This window comes from Marmota monax, unplaced genomic scaffold (genome assembly GCF_021218885.2).
Source record: "Marmota monax isolate L192 unplaced genomic scaffold, Marmota_monax_Labrador192_F-V1.1 WCK01_AAM20220418_F8-fsc00021, whole genome shotgun sequence".
NCBI lineage: Eukaryota > Metazoa > Chordata > Mammalia > Rodentia > Sciuridae > Marmota > Marmota monax.
Genome location: NW_026695228.1, coordinates 5,249,338 through 5,271,592, shown reverse-complemented (window position 1 = coordinate 5,271,592; position 22,255 = coordinate 5,249,338). Strand labels below are relative to the sequence as shown.

Genomic DNA, 22,255 nt, shown 5'->3' with positions numbered 1-22,255 from the left:
CCTGCTACCGACCAGCAGAACAGGCCCAGCGGCCTGCTGGCGTGGTAGGCACATTGCCCCAATTGGAGGAGGGGCAGAGCCGCCGCCCGCGCCTGTGAGGGAGACTTTGCAACTATACAAGACCAATATAAATATATAGGGGGAAAATTCAATAGCACAACAGTTTCACCAAGCAGAAAGAAATGCGAACAGTATGAAGAGACAAGGAAAGAAAGGACCACAAGCAATGCAGGTCAACTCAACGTTAGAAGAGGTAATAGCTGCAGCAGATGGAATGTCAGATAAAGAATTCAGGATATACATGCTTCAGATGATCTGGAGTCTCAAGGAAGACATCAGACAGCAAAATCAGACAATGAAAGATCACTTCAACAATGAATTACATAAACAAATCCAAGAAGCAAAAGATCAACTATACAGGGAGATAGAGGTTATAAAAAACAAACAAACAGAAATCCTAGAAATGCAGGAAGCAATAAACCAACTTAAAAACTCAATGGAGAATACTACCAGCAGAGTAGAACACTTAGAAGATAGAACATCAGACAATGAAGACAAAGTATTTCAACTTGAAAAGAACATAGACAGCTCAGCAAGACTGTTAAGAAACCATGAGCAGAACACCCAAGAAATATGGGATAACATTAAGAGACAAAACTTAAGAGTCATTGGGATACAGGAAGGTACAGAACTCGAAACCAAAGGAATGAGCAATCTATTCAATGAAATAATATGAGAAAACTTCCCAGACTTGAAGAATGAGACAGAATCCCAAAACCTAGAAGCCTACAGGACGCCGAATGTGCAAAATCATAAGAGATCCACACCTAGACACATTATAATGAAGATGCCCAACATACAGAATAAGGAGAGAATTTTAAAAGCTACAATATAAAGGAAGCAGATTACATTTAGGGGTAAGCCAATCAGGATAACAGCTGATCTTTCAACACAGACTCTGAAAGCTAGAAGATCCTGGAATAACATATTTCAAACACTGAAAGAAAATGGGTTCCAACCAAGAATTGTGTATCCAGCAAAATTAAGCTTCAGGATGGAAGATGAAATTAAAACCTTCCACGATAAACAAAAGTTAAAAGAATTTGCAGCTAGAAACCCATCTCTTCAAAACATCCTCGGCAAAACATTACAGGAGGAGGAAATGGAAAATAATAATGAAAACCAACAGTGGGAGGTAGGACAGTAAAGGGGGGAAAAATAATCAAAGAGGAAAACAAACCATGTTTAGTAACATAAATAAACAAATATGGCTGGAAGAACAACCCATATCTCATTAATAACCCTAAATGTTAATGGCTTAAACTCACCAATTAAGAGACACAGGCTAGTAGAATGGATCACAAAACAAGACCCAACAATATGCTGCCTACAGAAGACGCATTTGATAGGAAAAGACATACATAGGCTGAAGGTGAAAGGTTGGGAAAAATCATATCACTCATATGGACTTTGGAAACAAGCAGGTGTGTCCATACTCATATCAAATAAAATAGATTTCAAGCCCAAGTTAATCAAAAGGGATAAAGAGGGACACTACATACTGCTCAAGGGAACCATACACCAACAAGACATAACAATCATAAATATATATGCCCCTAACAATGGTGCAGCTATGTTCATCAAACAAACTCTTCTCAAGTTCAAGAGTCTAATAGACCACCATACAATAATCATGGGAGACTTCAACACACCTCTCTCACCAATGGACAGATCTTCCAAACAAAAGTTGAATAAGGAAACTATAGAACTCAATAACACAATTAATAACCTAGACTTAATTGACATATATAGAATTTACTACCCAACATCAAGCAGTTACACTTTTTTCTCAGCATCACATGGATCCTTCTCAAAAATAGATCACATATTATGTCACAGGGCAACTCTTAGACAATATAAAGGAGTAGAGATAATACCATGCATCTTATCTGATCATAATGGAATGAAACTGAAAATCAATGATAAAAGAAGGAAGGAAAAAGCATACATCACTTGGAGAATGAACAATAGTTTACTGAATGATCAATGGGTTATAGAAGACATCAAGGAGGAAATTAAAAAATTCTTAGAGTTAAATGAAAACACAGACACAACATATCGGAATCTATGGGACACATTGAAAGCAGTTCTAAGAGGAAAATTCATTGCTTGGAGTTCATTCCTTAAAAAAAGAAAAAACCAACAAATAAATGATCTCATACTTCATCTCAAAATCCTAGAAAAAGAAGAGCAAAACAACAGCAAAAGAAGTAGAAGGCAAGAAATAATGAAAATCAGAGCTGAAATTAATGAAATCAAAACAAAAGAAACAATTGAAAAAATTGACAAAACTAAAAGTTGGTTCTTTGAAAAAATAAACAAAATCGAAAGACCCTTAGCCATGCTAGCAAAGAGAAGAAGAGAGAGAACTCAAATTAGTAGCATACGGGATGAAAAAGGCAATATCACAACAGACACTTCAGAAATACAGAAGATAATCAGAAATTATTTTGAATCCTTATACTCCAATAAAGTAGAAGATAGTGAAGGCATAGATAAATTTCTTAAGTCATATGATCTGCCCAGATTGAGTCAGGAAGATATAGACAACCTAAACAGACCAATATCAATTGAGGAAATAGAAGAAACCATCAAAAGACTACCAACTAAGAAAAGCCCAGGACCGGATGGGTATACAGCAGAGTTTTACAAAACCTTTAAAGAGGAACTAATACCAATACTTTCAAGCTACTTCAGGAAATAGAAAAAGAGGGAGAACTTCCAAATTCATTCTACGAGGCCAACATCACCCTGATACCCAAACCAGACAAAGACACTTCAAAGAAAGAAAACTACAGACCAATATCTCTAATGAACCTAGATGCAAAAATCCTCAATAAAATTCTGGCGAATCGGATACAAAACCATATCAAAAAAATTGTGCACCATGATCAAGTAGGATTCATCCCTGGGATGCAAGGCTGGTTCAATATACGGAAATCAATAAATGTTATTCACCACATCAATAGACTTAAAAATAAGAACCATATGATCATCTCGATAGATGCAGAAAAAGCATTCTACAAAGTACAGCATCCCTTTATGTTCAAAACTCTAGAAAAACTAGGGATAACAGGAACATACCTCAATATTGTAAAAGCAATCTATGCTAAGCCTCAGGCTAGCATCATTCTGAATGGAGAAAAATTGAAGGCATTCCCTCTAAAATCTGGAACAAGACAGGGATGCCCTCTCTCACCACTTCTGTTCAATATAGTTCTCAAAACACTGGCCAGAGCAATTAGACAGACGAAAGAAATTAAAGGCATAAAAATAGGAAAAGAAGAACTTAAATTATCACTATTTGCAGGTGACATGATTCTATACCTAGCAGACCCAAAAGGCTCTACAAAGAAACTATTAGAGCTAATGAATGAATTCAGCAAAGTGGCAGGATATAAAATCAACACGCATAAATCAAAGGCATTCCTGTATATCAGCGACAAATCCTCTGAAATGGAAATGAGGACAACCACTCCATTCACAATATCTTCAAAAAAAATAAAATACTTGGAAATCAACCTAACAAAAGAGGTGAAAGACTTATACAATGAAAACTACAGAACCCTAAAGAGAGAAATAGAAGAAGATCTTAGAAGATGGAAAAATATACCCTGTTCATGGATAGGCAGAACTAACATCATCAAAATGGCGATATTACCAAAAGTTCTCTATAGGTTTAATGCAATGCCAATCAAAATCCCAATGGCATTTCTTGTAGAAATAGAGAAAGCAATCATGAAATTCATATGGAAAAATAAAAGACCCAGAATAGCAAAAACTATGCTAAGCAGGAAGTGTGAATCAGGCGGTATAGCGATACCAGACTTCAAACTATACTACAGAGCAATAGTAACAAAAACACCATGGTACTGGTACCAAAACAGGCGGGTGGACCAGAATAGAGGACACAGAAACCAATCCACAAAACTACAACTATCTTATATTTGATAAAGGGGCTAAAAGCATGCAATGGAGGAAGGATAGCATCTTCAACAAATGGTGCTGGGAAAACTGGAAATCCATATGCAACAAAATGAAACTGAATCCCTTTCTCTCGCTGTGCACAAAAGTTAATTCAAAATGGATCAAGGAGCTTGATATCAAATCAGAGACACGCCGTCTGATAGAAGAAAAAGTTGGCTACGATCTACAGTCGGTGGGGTTGGGCTCCAAATTCCTCAATAGGACACCCATAGCACAAACGTTAATAACTAGAATCAACAAATGGGACTTACTCAAACTAAAAAGTTTTTTCTCAGCAAAAGAAACAATAAGAGAGGTAAATAGGGAGCCTACATCCTGGGAACATATCTTTACTCCTCACACTTCAGATAGAGCCCTAATATCCAGAGTATACAAAGAACTCAAAAAATTAGACAATAAAATAACAAACAACCCAATCAACAAATGGGCCAAGGACCTGAACAGACACTTCTCAGAGGAGGACATACAATCAATCAACAAGTACATGAAAAAATGCTCACCATCTCTAGCAGTCAGAGAAATGCAAATCAAAACCACCCTAAGATACCATCTCACTCCAGTAAGATTGGCAGCCATTATGAAGTCAAACAACAACAAGTGCTGGCGAGGATGTGGGGAAAAGGGTACACTTGTACATTGCTGGTGGGACTGCAAATTGGTGCAGCCAATTTGGAAAGCAGTATGGAGATTTCTTGGAAAGCTGGGAATGGAGCCACCATTTGACCCAGCTATTCCCCTTCTCGGTCTATTCCCTAAAGACCTAAAAAGAGCATGTTACAGGGACACTGCTACATCGATGTTCATAGCAGCACAATTCACAATAGCAAGACTGTGGAACCAACCTAGATGCCCTTCAATAGATGAATGGATAAAAAAAAAGTGGCATTTATACACAATGGAGTATTACTCTGCATTAAAAAATGACAAAATCATAGAATTTGCAGGGAAATGGATGGCATTAGAGCAGATTATGCTAAGTGAAGCTAGCCAATCCCTAAAAAACAAATGCCAAATGTCTTCTTTGATATAAGGAGAGTAACTAAGAACAGAGTAGGGTCGAAGAGCATGAGAAGAAGATTAACATTAAACAGGGATGAGAGGTGGGAGGGAAAGGGAGAGAGAAGGGAAATTGCATGGAAATGGAAGGAGACCCTCAGGGTTATACAAAAGTACATACAAGAGGAAGTTAGGGGAAAGGGAAAAATAATACAAGGGGGACAAATGAATGACAGTAGAGGGGGCAGAGAGAGAAGAGGGGAGGGGAGGGGAGGGGAGGGGGGATAGTAGAGGATAGGAAAGGCAGCAGAACACAACAGACACTAGTATGGCAATATGTAAATCAATGGATTGTAACTGATGTGATTCTGCAATCTGTATATGGGGTAAAAATGGGAGTTCATAACCCACTTGAATCAAAGTGTGAAATATGATATATCAAGAACTATGTAATGTTTTGAACAACCAACAATAAAAAATTACAAAAAAATATTTGGGAACAGGGATATGTATTTAGAGGCTCAATGCTTTGTGAGTCTGTGTGTGTGTGTGTGTGTGGTGTCACTTTATTGCTCAAAATAAAGAATCGACATTAGTAGTTAATATTTATAGGATATTTATAAAATTTTGTACATTTCAAAGACAAGACCTACATGTAGACATCAATATTGAACCTTGTTTGCGAAGCTATGTAAATAAGTTTGGGGAAAAAAGGAACAGCGTGTTGTAGCTTAAGGCATTCTGTATACACATTCTAGAATGGCATTTAGTAAATAATGTGATAATAAATACCCTCTCTTTCTATAGCTTTTTGACTTTACAAAATTTTGTGTATGGATTTATTCAATTTTTTTACAATGATACTTTCAACTTGGGAAGATTGGTTTTAGTCCAGTTTTATAGCTTAGGGAGTTGGGGCCCAAGAAGAACATTTTTGTGTGTGTTCTTCAGTAATTAATTGGTGATACATTATTTAGTGACATAGTCATGGTACCATAATTCCATGAGAAGACCACAGTTTTCCACATCAGTCCTTATTTATTGTTGGGTTTGATGTTTTCCTCTTTCTTTGTTTCTGCTTTTGGTATTATATTTACGATGACAATAAATCTCTTGCAAATACATATATCTTTCAGAACTTTTGACCATTAATTTACCTTTTACCCCCAAATTTGAGCACTGGGTCAGAAATTGTGAACTTTTTAAGGCTTCTGATCAAATTACTAGTTTTCAAGGCCAAACATTTCAGATTTATTTTTTATATAGACAAAAAAACAGGCTTGGGAAGAAGAGTCAATGTTATTTTACTCTATATTCCTAATGTCATTTTAGTCTTTTCCCAATCATATTCCATACCTCATGTACCTGTTCCTTTGCTTCTAGTTGATAACTCTCTTTGTATTTGAGATGACATCAAAGATATTCTGCCAATGTCTAGAGTCCATTTATTTCTTAACATCATACTAATTATCTTGGGAGAAGATGTTGATCTTAAATTAACTTACAAGTAAGGATTCTGTACCCAAAACATTTTCTTCCAAGCAAGAGAGGTAATTTAAGTGTCTATGCTAAACCCCCTTCTGTAATATTGATGTGAAAACCACATAGTCAGAGAAATATACCCAATCTCCTTTATTTGCCTTTCACGCTGCAGTTAAAAGCTGATGTTAACATGTTTGATAGACATGATATCATTAAAAAGTGAATCTCTCCATGGAGACCCAGAGGACTGCAGTGGGCTTATGAATTATCTGTTCAAATCCGTATCTGTGCCTGTACCTGTACTCTTAGCTCTATCTTCTTATGTGAAAGTCCTGTCTCTGTATCAGAAATAACAGACTTGTCAACTGTGTTCATGGCATTTTCAGATTGCAATTATAAATATTATTGTTACTTCTAATTTTAGGTACCTAGTAGAAGAAATCAAGAAAAGAGAAGGATTCAAGTTACTGATGGAAGTAAGTAATGGTGGAATTGTGTTCACAGTGTGTCAGTCAACAGTGATAAAGGTGGTAATTTTCTAATCTATTATATTTCATTGGTTTTTGTGTTACAGACTTAAAAACAAGTCATTAGCTTAATTCATAGAGTCCATTATGTTAATTTACTCTATTAGTGAGCATTTTTCCTTTGTTGGATTCACAGGGAATACATTTGCCTTTAAGTGTTGAAAATTAAAATGCTCAATAATAATTACCAGGGATAATAGTGAATAAATTATGACCTCTATCTTGATATATAAATTGCATAATGAGTGTAGTGCAAATATTCAACTGTGCCTGCATGTGAAAAATCAATTATCAGAACGCACAATAATGCATACATTTTTCTCTTTCTATAAAATAATGAAAGTATATTAGCTTTGAAGCACTGGGAAAATAAGTCATTTTGTTGTTGATGTTGTTGAATTGTTTGCTACACATAAGAAGTAAGGTGGTTACAAAGTTAGAGGAATTCTTTCTAAGATATGAGAATATTGTTTAATTCTGATTTAAAAGAAAGTATGAGGTTTTCTTAGATCTTGTTATAGCCTATACCTTATTGCATTTTTTTAACCTAATATAAAATTACCGAGTGGTTGCAATCTAGGAACTTGTGCTGTATATAAGAAATCTAGTAAATTTTTGGTGAGCATTTGTTTGGCAAGATATATTGAACAATGACTATTTGTCAGGCACAAGTCTGGGCATGCTAGAGATGGGGACAGAGCATGTTCCTGCCCTGATAGTGCTGACATTCAAATGGAAATTGAAAGGCACTGAACAAGCGAATAGATACTTGGAAAATGTCAGGTAGTGAGAACTCATAAGAAAGTACAGGAGAGATAATCTAGTATACAGATAAATGTTATCAGTATGGTAAGTTCTATAATGGAAATGATTAAGATAAAATTCTGAAATGAGGGAGTGGGGGGACTGGTTTGGCTTGGATGGTTGGATCAGGGCCATTTAAGCTCATCTTTGAGCTAAGACCTGAATGATAATAAATGAGTACAGATGTTTGAGAGAAAAGCATTCTAGGTAGAAGAGAATTTTATGTGTTGGTGCCCTGGAAAGAAGGTGTCTTCAACAAAGAGAAATGAAGTACATGATGCAGTTGGAAATGTGAGCAGAAAGGAGATCAGGTGGGTCAGGCTGATCAAGGTGAGACCTTCAGTTCTTGTTCCAAGTACAGTTACTGGAGATGTTTCAAGAAGGGTGTAGTCTATTCCAATTTGAAAATATCATGCTGGATGTCATGAAGAGAGAGGAATGTGATGGGGTGGAGTGAAGGGAGGACAAGAAGAGAATAAACTAGACAAACTAGGATACTGTTGTAGTAGCCCAGGTGAGGTGTCATGACAGTCCTCAGCAAGTTTGAGAAGCACTTCTCAGGGAATCCAGAGAACAGCTTCTACCACTATCTGCAAAGGAAGCATCAGATTAGGAGGTTCTAAATCTTCAAAGTTCCTGAAAATCTGAGATACAAATGAACTTGAAAAGTCACACTTAAATGACATTTTAGTCCGACTATCAAGAAGCAAGAAGGCAAATTTGTGGGATGTCTAAAGAGAGGTAACCTGGTGCCTTTGACAGGTCAGTGGGTTAAAGAGACACAAAGGAGGAAGTGGTGATAATTGTTTTAGGTTCAAAGAGACTAGAGATACCTAACAACCAAATGCAGCATGAAAGGCACTAGTAGAACACTAATTTGAACAAACCAACTATAAAAACTCATTTTTTGGAAGAGTTTTGGGTAACTTTGAATATGAACTAGTTATTGGAGGATATTTAGGAATTATTGATAATTTCATTAACCATAAGAATGGACTTATTACTAAGAACCTGTTGAGTTTTTCAAGGTGCCTTCCTAACCATGTAGGGGAGAAACAACAGTCATGTGATTGGCTTAAGTCAAGTTGGAGTCACTTTTTGGATTTTCTTGAGTCTGAATTATGTCTTTATTTTCTCAAATTTCAGTTGCCTTAGTTTCTCTTAACAATGGAAATTATACTCCTCCTACCATCAACTTTCAGAAATTACATTAATATCTTTGTTAAGAAAGTTAGGGTGGTTTTTAATCAATAGGCAGCCTCTGCTCCTGAGTATTTTCCCTATGGAATTCAGTTGGCCCTTGCAGTGAAGGTGACTTCCTAGATGATCCTCCAGAATTTCAACTATAAGGAGTTTTTTCTTTGTGGTTTTATTTTGTTTGTTTGTTTGTTTATTTTTGGTATTGGGGATTAAACTGTAGGCCTCTTGCATATATAGCTCATGCTCTGCACTGAGCGACACCCCCAGCACCTCCTATAAAGATTTTTTTGTATGTGATATACGTCTTCCACTTCCTCTTATTTTATTTCAAGAAATAAAATAGAATTACACCTTGAATTTCACATGTCAAATTGAGGAGGATGGAGGGAGGGAGAGACAGACAGACTGATGGTTAGCAGAGAACATCGAGAAATCTAAGCAGAACATTGAGAACAGTAAGTGAACACAATAATTGAGGACCAAGCACTTGAATATCTGATCCTGAAGCAAGCAAAAGCAATGCATATCTTCTTGAAGATGATTCAAAGTTATTATTTTCAATAAATTGTACATTATTCATAGTCACCTGAAAATCATATCTCTACTTTTCCTGGATTGGATCTAAGATCTAATAGATGTTTTCCTAGAGGTATATTCATTCTTACACCATCATTCACATATTTTATTTTCATCTTTTGGGAGAGTCCTAATTATTTAACTTTTGGTTTTCCTTTTTGAGATCTACATTAGGAAGAGGTATTTAGGTTTCATAGACTTGCAGAATTATAAACTATCTTCAAGGACATCTGGTTGGCCTCCTGTCCATTGCAGGTAGTCAACAGGTGATCAGTCTCTGCTTGTACACTTCCTCCTGCATAGAATTCATTAGTTCATCTCTCTCCAAGGTAGCACAGATTACTCACATTCTAGTACTCAGTGAACCATACTACTAAGATGTGTCAAGCATGTGTGTTTTATGTTACATAGTCATTTTGTTATATAGATTGCCTCTTGGGTCCCACTTCTAGTCTTTGACCTCTTCAGCCCATCCGCCATACTGTAGTATGAGTGGCTTTTCCAAAGTGAAATCTGTTCCCAAGGATGAAACTCTGCAGTGACTCCACATTACCTCTGGGATCAAGCCCAGACTCCCGGCCATGGTCTATGGGGAAACCCCACATGATATGACCTCCACCTCCATTTCCAGCTTCACCTCTTCTCATTAAACACTGTCCCCTCTTCATTCTATTTGCCATTCTTCTGAATTCACTGGCTTCTACATGTGCACTATTCCTTTGCCAGAGTATTATATTCTGAAAAAAAAAAAAAAAATATATATATATATATATATATATATATATATATATCCTTCTTCTGTAATGCTCACTCCATTGTAGTTTATCTGCCTCATCTAGCTCCCTAACTTGCATCTGAATTTCTACAGGTGAGTATACTAAGTCATGTTCTCATCCCAATGCATAGTCCAGGAAATTCTGGACTATTCATAGTATAGGAAATTCTGATTATTATGTAGTACTGTTTAGTTGGCCTTCTGTGGATACTCTGCAAGATTTAGTGTTCCCTTTCAAATATGCTACCCAGAAATTAACACAGTAATATATCTCAACTGATTTTAATGAGGCGGTGTATCCATTTGAAAAGTCATCTCTTTCTACCAATATGGCCCCAAATAATCTAATAGAGTGCAACTGTGTGCCAGATGTGGTACCAAATACTGAAAATAAATTATCTTTCTGTTCCTCAGACCCATGCTGTAGTATAGACAATACCATCTCCATCTCTGTATTATAGTTTAGAAAGCAGATACTTAGAACATGTGTCCATATTCAAGCAAAGATCTTTTGGAATTCAACCCCACATCCTTATGAGTCTAAAACCCATGCTTTTTGTACTACCTAAGCCTGCCTTTGACATTTTTCAGTAGTCCAATCTTATTTAAAACCTGGAAGCCTGAAGTCAGCTATAATCCACCATTCCAGCTTGCCTTCATTCAATATTTGCCTGATTGATTATTTGAATCTGTGTGCTGGAGTTCACATTCATACTTATTAAAATGCATAGGACTCGATTTGTTTTTATTACTACTATTCTGATTTAATGACTTTGCAAACGAAGGGGATGACTCCTTTTATATGACTCAGTTTTACTGAACTGTCATCTCTTGGTGACCATGAATTGATTTCTCAAGTGGTCTCTTATCATTTACTCAATAATCCATCCTGGGATTCACATGAAATCACCTTGGAGTATATCTGTTTCTTTTTCCTATTTGAAAATCAGGATAGATTCATTTTTTTTCTCTAATGGCAATTTAAAGATTATGACAGTGTTCTTGTTGCTACAGGGTTTTTGTACCCTGCACGACAGAGATGAATTCCTTTTTATGTCTTTCCATTTTTATGGTTTTTAAAGAACATAGACTAAGCATTTTCCCAAGATACCCAAGAGGTCATACTTTCATATAGGAAGGGAATTAAAATTAAGTGGCATGTGAATGGTTCTGCTCTGGAAATACTCATTAGAGCTTTGAAGTGTCTTGAAGAAAGCCAGTGTATGAAATACAAGCTATAGCGTGAAAGAGACAGGGGAAAAACTCAAATATGTTCTTAGTGAACATTCAGAGACTGTCTTTCAACTCTCAGTAATTTTGGAAATGATTAAAGTGAAGGTATTACACCAAATGGAGCATCAAATTTCTTCCAATGAAATGAAGTGTCAAAAGAGCTTTACAGGTTTTCAAATGTCTTTAGCACTGAAATAATCCCATTCTAAAAGAGAATGGGCAAAAGGAATCACAGAAATGTCACTACCAAAATATCTAAACAGAAACTTACTAAAGGGAATAAATTTACAAGGTTTAGGCCTCAAATTGTGAAATATAGCATCTTTTGTACCAGATCAAGTTGTTATAAAATATTTTATAATATTCTCATGAAAATAAAGAAAATCAAATGAATATAGTTAATGATATGTTAATCAGGGTCTATTTAGAAGAACAAAACTTTTGCCCGATAATTTCAAGTGGGAAGGAGATATATATATATATATATATATATGGCAAGAGGAGGGAGAGAGAGATGGGGGATTATTAACATAGAATTACAGTCATGAGGAATTGTCTCATAGGAAAGAAAGAGAAATTAAAAATGTACAGGAGTCGGGGCTGGGCATGTAGCTCAGTGCATAGTGCTTGCCTAGCATATACAAGTCCCTTAGTTCAATCCCCAGCACCACAAAGACAAACAAACAGAACAGGAATACTGATATAGGGAGCATCCACTACTCCTAGGACCCAGACAGAGCACCTGAGGAAGAGGTATTCTGTCTCCCCTCTCCCAGACAAAGATCCAGGCCTTCTTGGAGAGGTGTCACCAATAGTGCACAGGATCTCAGAGAAGTTCACTGACATCATGTAACACTGGCAGGATTTGCTCGGCATCACCCTTTGGAGTACTGAGGGAAGCCATCTCCAATGAGGTGCCATCACTTGGAGCTCCTTGCAGGCTACCCACTGGGTGACTAGAGAAGTCATGCAAAGCCAGACGCTTGGCTGGTGTCACTCCTCCAAGAAACTACCTGAGGGACATATGACGGGAAATACCATTCATGCCAGTTGGCTATGATGCCTTTTGAGGGGAGAATGCACCTGGAGCTCTTTGCTGCTAAAAAGAACCACAGACTCCTCAGGAGGCCAATGAAGTTTGCATACCAAACCAGGAAGACATACCCACTTCCTTCTCCAGTGTACCTCCAGCACCCTCCACCTCCATTACTGCAGGACACCAAGAGAGGGTGGATTTGGAACTGAAAGGCAATAAATGTATAGCTGACATAAATGGCATCTGGGGGAAAAGTCCTCTTTGATATACAGACATAAAATCCTAGAGTCTAGTAACGGTTAACTATATTTTTCTTTTACTTTCTAATCATAGTTACTTTATTTGGAAAGATTTATTCACATTAAGTGATCAAAGAAGTTGGAAGCCCAATACATTCTAGCTGAGAGTAACCAGATCAATTATAAATCAGAAATCCAAGTGTGAATTATGCAGACTTTAAAAATCTATTGTAGTCTCGTGATAAATGTTTGTGGAAATTGAGTTCAATCATAGTACTTCATTTTAACTACTCTATATTTTGAAGATTTGTAACTCTATTTTTTGTTATATCTTATAGGAATGTTACAATTTTTAAAGATGAAAGGGTGATCAGATCAATGTTCTTGTTAAGCTGGAAATATTCCCGAGCACTCACTTGTGCCTTAACATCCACTAAAATCAGAGCTCTATATGATATCGGTCTTGATGTTAAGATATGAGGTGATAGTTGTTTGCTCGCTCTTTGTGCTTTGTACTGACATTCATGCATAATTCTGATGGTTATTGAGAACTATCCTCACATTGGTTGTCTGCCAACTGTATTTGTCATGGAAAAATGAAAGTCCTTTCAAATACTGTCTGTGATAAGCCTCAAATGAAGAGTATTCTTTCCCAAATATAATTCCAGGTGTCCAATGTGTGAATCCCCAACATAATGTCTCAGATCACCTGGTTTTTATGATTGCCTTTGTCATGGCTCTTGTTATATGGTTTAGTGAGGACAAAGCATGGTTTGTGATAATGGCTGGGTTGAAGCCTGTTCTGGAACATCATCCGGTGTTTAACCACATCATGTCTGATAGGAAAACAGGCTGGTGGGAAAGGTAACTGAACTAGAGCCCATAGTTCATACCATTTTCCCAAACATAGATCACATACTACCCACTTTAGAAGATGTCAGCTCTTTAGCCTCAATCAGACCCTGGATCTGAGCACAGGAACTTGGACCCCCCTGGTTCATTCACATTTTTACTGAAGTTTGAGAGCCAGGAGTCAAGATGATATCATTATCATTGTTACCTCCTCCTTCTTTCTCCTCCTCCTCTTTGTCCTCCTCCTTCGTCTTCTCCTTTTTATCCTTAGAAATATTGGCTAGGGTTGTGGCAGTGCTGGCTAGTGAAGCCCAAGTATGTCACACTGCTATCAATTCACAGGGCTTTTGTATTTATCAGGTACAGCTAGTAACAAAAGGCTAATTTTAGCTGCCAAAAGAAATTTTGGAAGGATATAGTGGTGAAAAAAAATAACTTAAGGATCACTGTTGAAAAGGAAGGTCCTGTGCATATGTCGATCAGGCACTGATTGATGGTCAGCACTGCTTTGAGTCAGCTCCACGTTCATGGTCTGTACCCACCTTTATGTAAGAGAATCTCCTAGGTGCAAACATGGGGAAAAAGATTTACTAATAGGCTGTTGTTAGAAATTAGTCAGATGGATGTCTACTCTATAAGATTCTGACTTATTATCAAAGTTATACACACAAGATAACTCTTAAAGAGATGACCTAAGAATTTAAGAAGTATTTGTTTGTTGTATTCTAAATCTTAAGGTAGTAAGGAAATTTTCAAATTTTCTTAATCCTCAGCCTGAATATGCCAATATTTGCTTTTGGTACATTCCACCAAGCCTTAGAGAGATGGAAGAAGGACCAGAATTCTGGGAAAAACTCCATTTGGTAAGTAATGAGGAAATTATATTTTTTCTTTCTAATGAGATAAACTCAATGATCATGTCTGTTGATGCTATAGATAATTCTGTACTTGTTGTGGCCTCTTGAAGATTCCAAGAGGTGGCTCCTACTGTATTAGAAAATAACAACTTGTCAAGTGATTCCATCTAACAAATCAACAACACTTGAGGTACACACTCAAATTCAAAACAAAATTGTGCTGTTTGCAAGATGAGTGGAGAATTAGAAGTTCTGTTTCCCAGGGTACAGAAAATGTGGTCTGGTAACAAACAGGACAAAGGTGAAAGTTGTGTGATGAACAGCTCCTGCTCTCAGCTCTGTGGGAGCATATCAGTGATTGCTGCATCCCCTCAGTTGGAAATAATGTTAGAAGTCTCAATCTGACATCCTTTCTAAGTGTGCAGCATTTGTCCTCTTCACCAATGAAGTCCTGTGCATTACACCCAAGAGCTCCCAGGAAGAAAATGAAAGAAATTCCAGGAATGGTTTTCAGTTAATCACCCAACAGAATGTGCTTAAAAGTGTCTCCATGCCCAGCTGTTGAGGACTGAAAATCTAGAGTAGGGAGAAGTCCAGACTCCAGGGCCAGCTGTGTCTCATCCACACCTTGCCTATTTTGCCTCTAATCCAGAATCCAAGAACTTTGAAGTCTCATGAGCCAAGACTACTTGATCCCACCCCCTGCAGTATGAACATAATGTTATGTTGAAAGTGAACTTGAGAGTTCCCATAGGGATGTTGTAGCATCAGAACTCAAGATGGTTTGGTACCATTAAACTTAAACAATCCCTTATCCCTGTGTCTTCCCTCCCAAGCCACGCAGAAGACTCCATGCCCTTGGTTAGTAAAAGGCTCTGACTTGCAATCTGCTTACTCTCCTCAATGGAGAAAACAATAATTATTTTAATAACTTTTATAGTGATAGCCCTCCTACATGCCCTTTGAAGGAAAGGACAGACTTATCTGTCAGGCAACAGTGCACATTGACTGAGTGCTCACTGTGTTATGCTCTGGAGATACAAACATCCAAGAGCTTTGTCTCTGCCCTTGAGAAGTTCATGTTCAAGGAGGCAATGAGTAAAGAGACAACCAGTAAATGGAGATAAACTCTGTTTGCAGTCAAAGTGGAAAGAACATCTTCCTCAGCATGCATCCCTAGAGCTGTGTCTTAGACAACACACGGATGCTAGACAAAGAACAATTGTAAAGACATTCATGCCAAGAAGAATCACAGCACAAAGACCCAGAGGTTCAGGTGGGGAGTATGGGGTTCAACACCATAGGGGTGCATAGGAAAAGTAATGGGAGAGGAGAGAAAAGCAGCAGGGTTATGGGGCTTTCTCTTCCAATATAAAGAGCTTGGAATTTTTGCCCTGACATTAAGAGAAAGAATATCTTGCCTTGCCTTTCAGCCATGTCCATCTCTAGTCTTACCTGCCGCAGGTCATTTTCTGTTTCCTCATGATGCATTACACCTCCTGCACTGGGACATAGTAGATGACTAATACATATTCCACCTATTATCAAACCTGAGGTCAGGCAGCAAAAATGAGGAGAGGTGGCTGTTGTTACCTGTGTCTGGGCCTAGACAAGCACTTCACTATCCATTTCAGGTGGTTAGCATAGTCCTCGGGATTTTTCTTGTATTTTTGTCACACAGCACAAACAGGAAAGTGCTTAAGAATACATTTCAGATGGTAAGTAATCCATAAAAAGAAGCAGGAACTGGACAATGTGAGAATTTAATAGTGAGGTTTAGAGGCACATTTTTTACTTTGATAGAATGCGACTGGTGATTTTTGACAGGGTGGGGAGAGAAACTGCTTCCAGATGAGAAAGATATGATTGCCATCTTTCTCACTAAACTAGAAATAATTTTTTGATTTCTAAGAAAGCAAATGGACAATGTGATTTTGTGTTTTGTTGACTCAGTAGTATTGCACAGGTAAGGATGAAAATGAGCAGATCATTTCATTGTACTGGGGAATATTTTTCACTCATTATATTACTTTCTATTTTCAGAAAATTTGAAATTGAAATGATTTGAAATGAGAGAATTCAAAATATTATATACTTTTAACTTAATTGGAGATTAAACATGAAGTGAGACATTCTCTTTTATGTTTCTCTTATGGTTTAATACCCAATCTTCTTATGGTTCCTATCCGTCTTTCCATTTTGGAAATACTTTTCTGCCATTTTAAACCATCTTTTCCTATTGTCTGATCTAATATTATATGATTTTAATTCTCATGGATGCTTTTGATTAAAAACAAGGAATGCTGCACACAAATTATTGTTGTTCTTCGGGTTCTGAGTTTCCTATTATTCTGTCTTTCTCTGTGTGGGTGCATGTGCATGAATGTGGTAATGTGGATGTGAGGTATCTATATCTACTGTTGATCTCTATGGTTTTCTGCTGACTGTAGTACAAGTATGTGATTTACAACCCGCAGTGTACTTAATGCACACTTGAAATTTATTTCAGGATTTACTTTGGATGGAGAATCACAAACAAATAAATAAACCAAATAAGGCTTTGCCCCTTAGATTCACACTAGTGTCAGGTTGTGCTGTCAGATTTCAGAATCACTGGTTGTGATAAGTCTTCCCTTTGTCAGGAGAAGGGGGAGGGATTATTTGATAATGAGTTTGAGTTTGGAGTGTTGGTGTACACAAATGGGTGTGTGTGCTTGCAAATATGTGTGCACATATGTGACTGTTTTTGAGAACAGTCACTCTGCATCTGATACCTTGACAGTTACTCTGTGACACTATACTGAAGGATATTCAAGCCCTGAATTCCAGTGACTTCTCTTCTTAAGATGTCCTCCCTGAATGTGTTTCTTTCTGATTCTTTTAGGCATTATGATATCCTAGATCTTCATTAGCTCCCTGTTTAGATTGTATTTGCCTCTTTTCTGGTCCCTTTGCCTCCTGCCATGCTTTCTCCAATTTATTTTCTTTTAATTTTTTAATTTTTGTTCTTTTTAGTTATAAATGACAGTAGAGTATAATTTGACTTATTCATACAAACATGGAGTATATCTTATTTTAATTAGGATCCCCGTCTTGTGGTTGAACATGATGTGGAGAGTCACTGTGGTATATTTATCTATGTACACAGGAAAGATATGTCAGACTCGTTCACTGTCTTTCCTATTCCTGTCCCCCTCCCCTCTGCCCACTCCCCTTTGTCTAATCAGTTGAACTTCTATTCTTCCCCTCCTCCCCTTGTTGTATTTTAGCATCCACATATCAAAAAGAACATTCAACCTTAGGTTTTTTGGGATTACCTTATTTCTCTTAGCTTGATAGTCTCCAGATCCATCCATTTTATGGCAAATGTCATAGTCATTCCTTTTTTTTTTTTTTTTTTTTTGGTACTATGGATTGAACTCAGGAGCACTCAGCCAGTGAGCCATATTCCTGGCCCTATTTTGTATTTTATTTAGAGACAGGGTCTCACTGCATTGCTTGGTGCCTTGCTTTTGCTGAGGCTGGCTTTGAACTCGTTATCCTCCTTCCGTGGCCTCCCCAGTCGCTGGGATTACAGGTGTGTGCCACCACCCCTGCCATAAAGTCATTCTTTTCCTACCTGAAGCTTTGCTTTATCTTCACTCTCCTGCTGGAAGACTCTGAATTGCTCCCCATTCTTTGAAGCAGCCATTTTTAAACCTGTCAGACCTAATGACCACTCTTCATAGTAAATAATGTTCTCTTTACCCTGCTAAGATGAAACCAATAGAAAATATGGTTTACTTATGTACATAATTTCATAAAGACTGTATAAGACCTCATATGTAGTATAAAGGAGAAATCCATTTATAATGAAAATGCTTTTTTATCACATCAGAGTTTAGTATGACAATATCACAAGACATGTAGAAGCGATAAGATTCTTGTACATATTCTTAGAAATAGTGAGTGTAAGCTATACACAAATGCAAACTTTGTAAATGGGTGATGTTGGTGATGCAAATAACAAGAAAGGTGTGGTAATGGCAATATAATTTTCAAAAATGGTGCATAGGGCTGGGGTTGTGGCTCAGTGGTAGAGGACTTGCCTAGCATGCATGAGGCAATGGGTTCACAACACCACATTAAAAAAAATCTAAATTAACAAAATAAAGGTAAGATACTAAATATTTTTTAAAATGATGCACAGATCTTCATAAAACTCTGAAGAAAATATATTTTCCACTGCTTTACATGGTAGTAAAAAACAGTGGTTTTAAAAAAAAATAGGCACAGAGTATTTGACATTGCATGGAAAATAGAGTTATCTGAAGGGCTTGAATGATTATAATCAGGATTTTCATCTCCTGAATTTTCAGTAGAATATTTGAAAGCTGGGCAAGTCCTGGGCCAGTTCTTTGGTGCTCAAGGTTGCCCTACACATTGAGGGCAGCTGGAGTGTCTGGTCTCCACTCACTGAATTCCAATAGTAATCCCCAAACACCATGAAAATTAAAAATATTTGCACCTATTTTCAAGATACTGCTTACAAATGTAGTACCATCCCTTGAGAACAACTGGTCCACCTAATAAAATCTAGTCACCTCTGCTTGGCATCCAAAGCCTCCATAGGTGGTCCTAAGGTACATTCCTAACTCAGTCTAATGTCACTTCTAGTATTGAGATCCCTGTACTGATTAAATGACCAGAGAAATTTCACTGATTTGTCTAAATTGAGGAAACACATTAGGAACTAGGTCATGATACCTTTCACTAATTAAATTGGCAAATAACTGTACTTCTTACAGTTGATGAAAGTCTCAGTGGATTCCTATAAGCTACCTATGGGTATATAAATTTGTAAGTTTTATTTTAAAGAATAACTTTATAAAACATCTCATGCTTTGATTTTGCATATATTTTTCTTCCAAAAATTCTACTTCTACAAATGTATTCTTTTGAATAGTTATAGAATTGTGAGGGGTGAAAAGCTACACAGAAGTTCATAGCTATTATTTAAAATAGCTAAATTTTAGAAGTAACTAAATATTCAGCTATAGGGAATTGCTTAAATTTTAATAAAGAATTTATACACAAATTTATAGTGTTCAGACAATTGGTATTCCATTCCACAGCAATATAGTCATAATATATCATTGCTGGGGAGAAAACAAGTTATAAATCAGCCAATATAGTATGATACCAATTTGGAAAATTATGTGCATATATACATAATACATAAATACATATAAAATACTCTGTGCTTGGATTAAGGGCAGATAACAGGCATCAAAATATTTTAAAGACAAATTTATATTGCTTTTTCTTTTAAAATTTTTATGCAACTTCCTAATTTTCTACAATTAATTTATATTACTTTTTTGAAAATAGTAACAAAATACTAGTAATACTGTAGAAGTGTACAATTATTGACCCAGAAAGCCATAAGTTTTATTTTAAGCAGAAGCTAGCTAGTAGTTAAAGAACAACTGTGCCTTTATTTGTCTACATGTATTACTTTATAAACACAGTATGTGCATTTAAAAAGTACACACGAAGTGTTTTATGTATAAGTTTGACATTTTTAATTTTTAAAAGACATTCTCATTTTTTCTTCTAGAACCACAGGAGATGGTCTACTTTGGAGACCATGATTAAACAATATTCAGTTAATTTGCCTATTATTATTTTTTTCATGTATTTTCCCAGATATAACATTTAGTTGACATCCCTTTTCTCTCCTTCTCTTTTGATCTTGACCTCCATACTTTCTCTGCGTGTGTGTCTCTCTCTGCCCCACTTCTCCCTCTACATCCGTTTCTATCTCTGTCTCTACCTCTGTGTCTGTCTCTGCCTCTACTTTTATCTCATTTACCACAATGTGTGCACCATCTGCACTGGTTTCAACTTCAGGGTCATGGCTCTGATGGTTCACAGTGAGTTCTCCTGGTTTCCTAGGAATCCCTCAAAGCTTCAGGCATCGAAATAGAGCTGTACTTAACATGCTAAAGCCACAGCCTAAAATAAGTTTGTGCAAGATTGTTTCTTCCGAAGCTGGTCCACAGTGATCAGATCTTGAGGATGCAGATGCTGGAATGGAATGTAAAGATAAATTGGATGCATAAGCTCCACAGATGTAACTGAAAATTCTATTAGTTTGTTTTGCCTCACCATTACTCAATGTTCGAAGGCAGATTTCCTCTTTTGTTGGCGTTTCATAAATAATTCTACTTTATACCAAGAAAATTTACTCTTGAAAGTTCTTAACAAGCTGTCATTTTTAATCTTGCATGGTCATTTGAACCTTTTTTTTTTTTTAATCTGCTGATGTGCAATTTGTAACTAATGCTGGTCATTTATTACAGGCTACTTTCCCCTCCACAGTAAAGGAAGAATAAATCTTTTAGAATCCACTAGATGGATTTGTTGTTTTATTGCTTGTTTGATAATATAGCTTGATATGATATTCCAGATAGCTTTAGAGAAAATTTGGTATTGTTACTGACAGACTTTTGATTGACAGTTCTTGAAGACAAGACTGAATGATCTGGGCATGGTCATTGCCTCTATAGAAGCCTCACAGATGTACAAACAGCCACTTCTTGGGATTGTAGGCAGGGTGTCAATGTCCCTTGTCTTGCTCCATTCATTTCCTGATTATTCTTTTTCACTTTCAACGTCTGGTATCCTCTCTCCTCTCTGACATATATAATGCCTTCTGCTCTCTTTGGTGTGTCTCTGCATATGCTGGTGTGTAAAAGTATGGTTCATAAAAATTTCGAGAGCTTCTGATTCTGATTGAGAATTCCTATTCTGATTTGTTTTTAATCATCATCTGTGATAATGGTATATCCAATCTCTCATTTTTGGATTATGTACTGAAAAAATCCTGTTTATCTAAAAGTGTAGAGGAATTTTAAAAAATAATAATTAAATAAATAGGTCTTTTAAAATTTTTTTGACATATAATTCATAATATAGTCTTCAAAAATCCTCAGCTTTTTAGTGGATAGACCTCATTTTTAAGCTGACATTGCTTCAAATTTCATATTTAAGGAGAGTCTAATCTAGAAGTTCCATTTAAATCAAGAGTTTCTGGATGTGACTTGCTCTGCTGGTGTCTGGGATATGATGCCTAAACAGTGAATTTCCTACATATTGTAGGTACTGTGTGCTCTTTTCCCATGCTATTAAGACCTGAGATAAAATACCTCTCTTTTGAGTAGTGTCTCAGGTAGAGATATGACTGTGCATAGCTTGTCAGACATAGTAGTTATTATCAGTTTTGTTCAGGTGTCATTCTGCATTTAAAGTCCAAGAGCCATGGGCTGGGGGTATAGCTCAGTTGGTAGAGTGCTTGCCTTGCATGCACAAGGCCCTGGGTTCAATCCCCAGCACAGACACAGACACACACACACACGCACACACACACACAGACACACACAAAAGAGCCACGTAGGCTCTTCCCACTTTAGGGTGGCCTTTGTAAATCAGCTGGAGAAGCTGGGGTGTCCCTTTGGCTGAGGAACAGGGGTACTCCCAGTGTTTTGTGGCTTTTATGCTCATTTTTATTCCCTAGTGTTTAGTCACAGTCTAAGTAGCTACTCCAATGAATTTATAAAATTTCAACCAAATAAACAAACAATAACAAC

General features: G+C 36.8%; 1 protein-coding gene across 4 annotated transcripts in view; it reads left to right on the top strand.

The window, feature by feature from the left end:
• Positions 1-22,255, top strand: part of Gadl1 (glutamate decarboxylase like 1) — a 185,353-nt gene that overhangs the window by 115,924 nt on the left and 47,174 nt on the right. For all 4 annotated transcript variants that reach the window (XM_046436961.2, XM_058576715.1, XM_058576714.1 and 1 more), the window contains 2 exons: positions 6,950-7,001; positions 14,541-14,630. In XM_046436961.2, the coding sequence (XP_046292917.1) occupies positions 6,950-7,001; positions 14,541-14,630 (142 nt within the window). The remainder of the gene's footprint in view (positions 1-6,949; positions 7,002-14,540; positions 14,631-22,255) is intronic.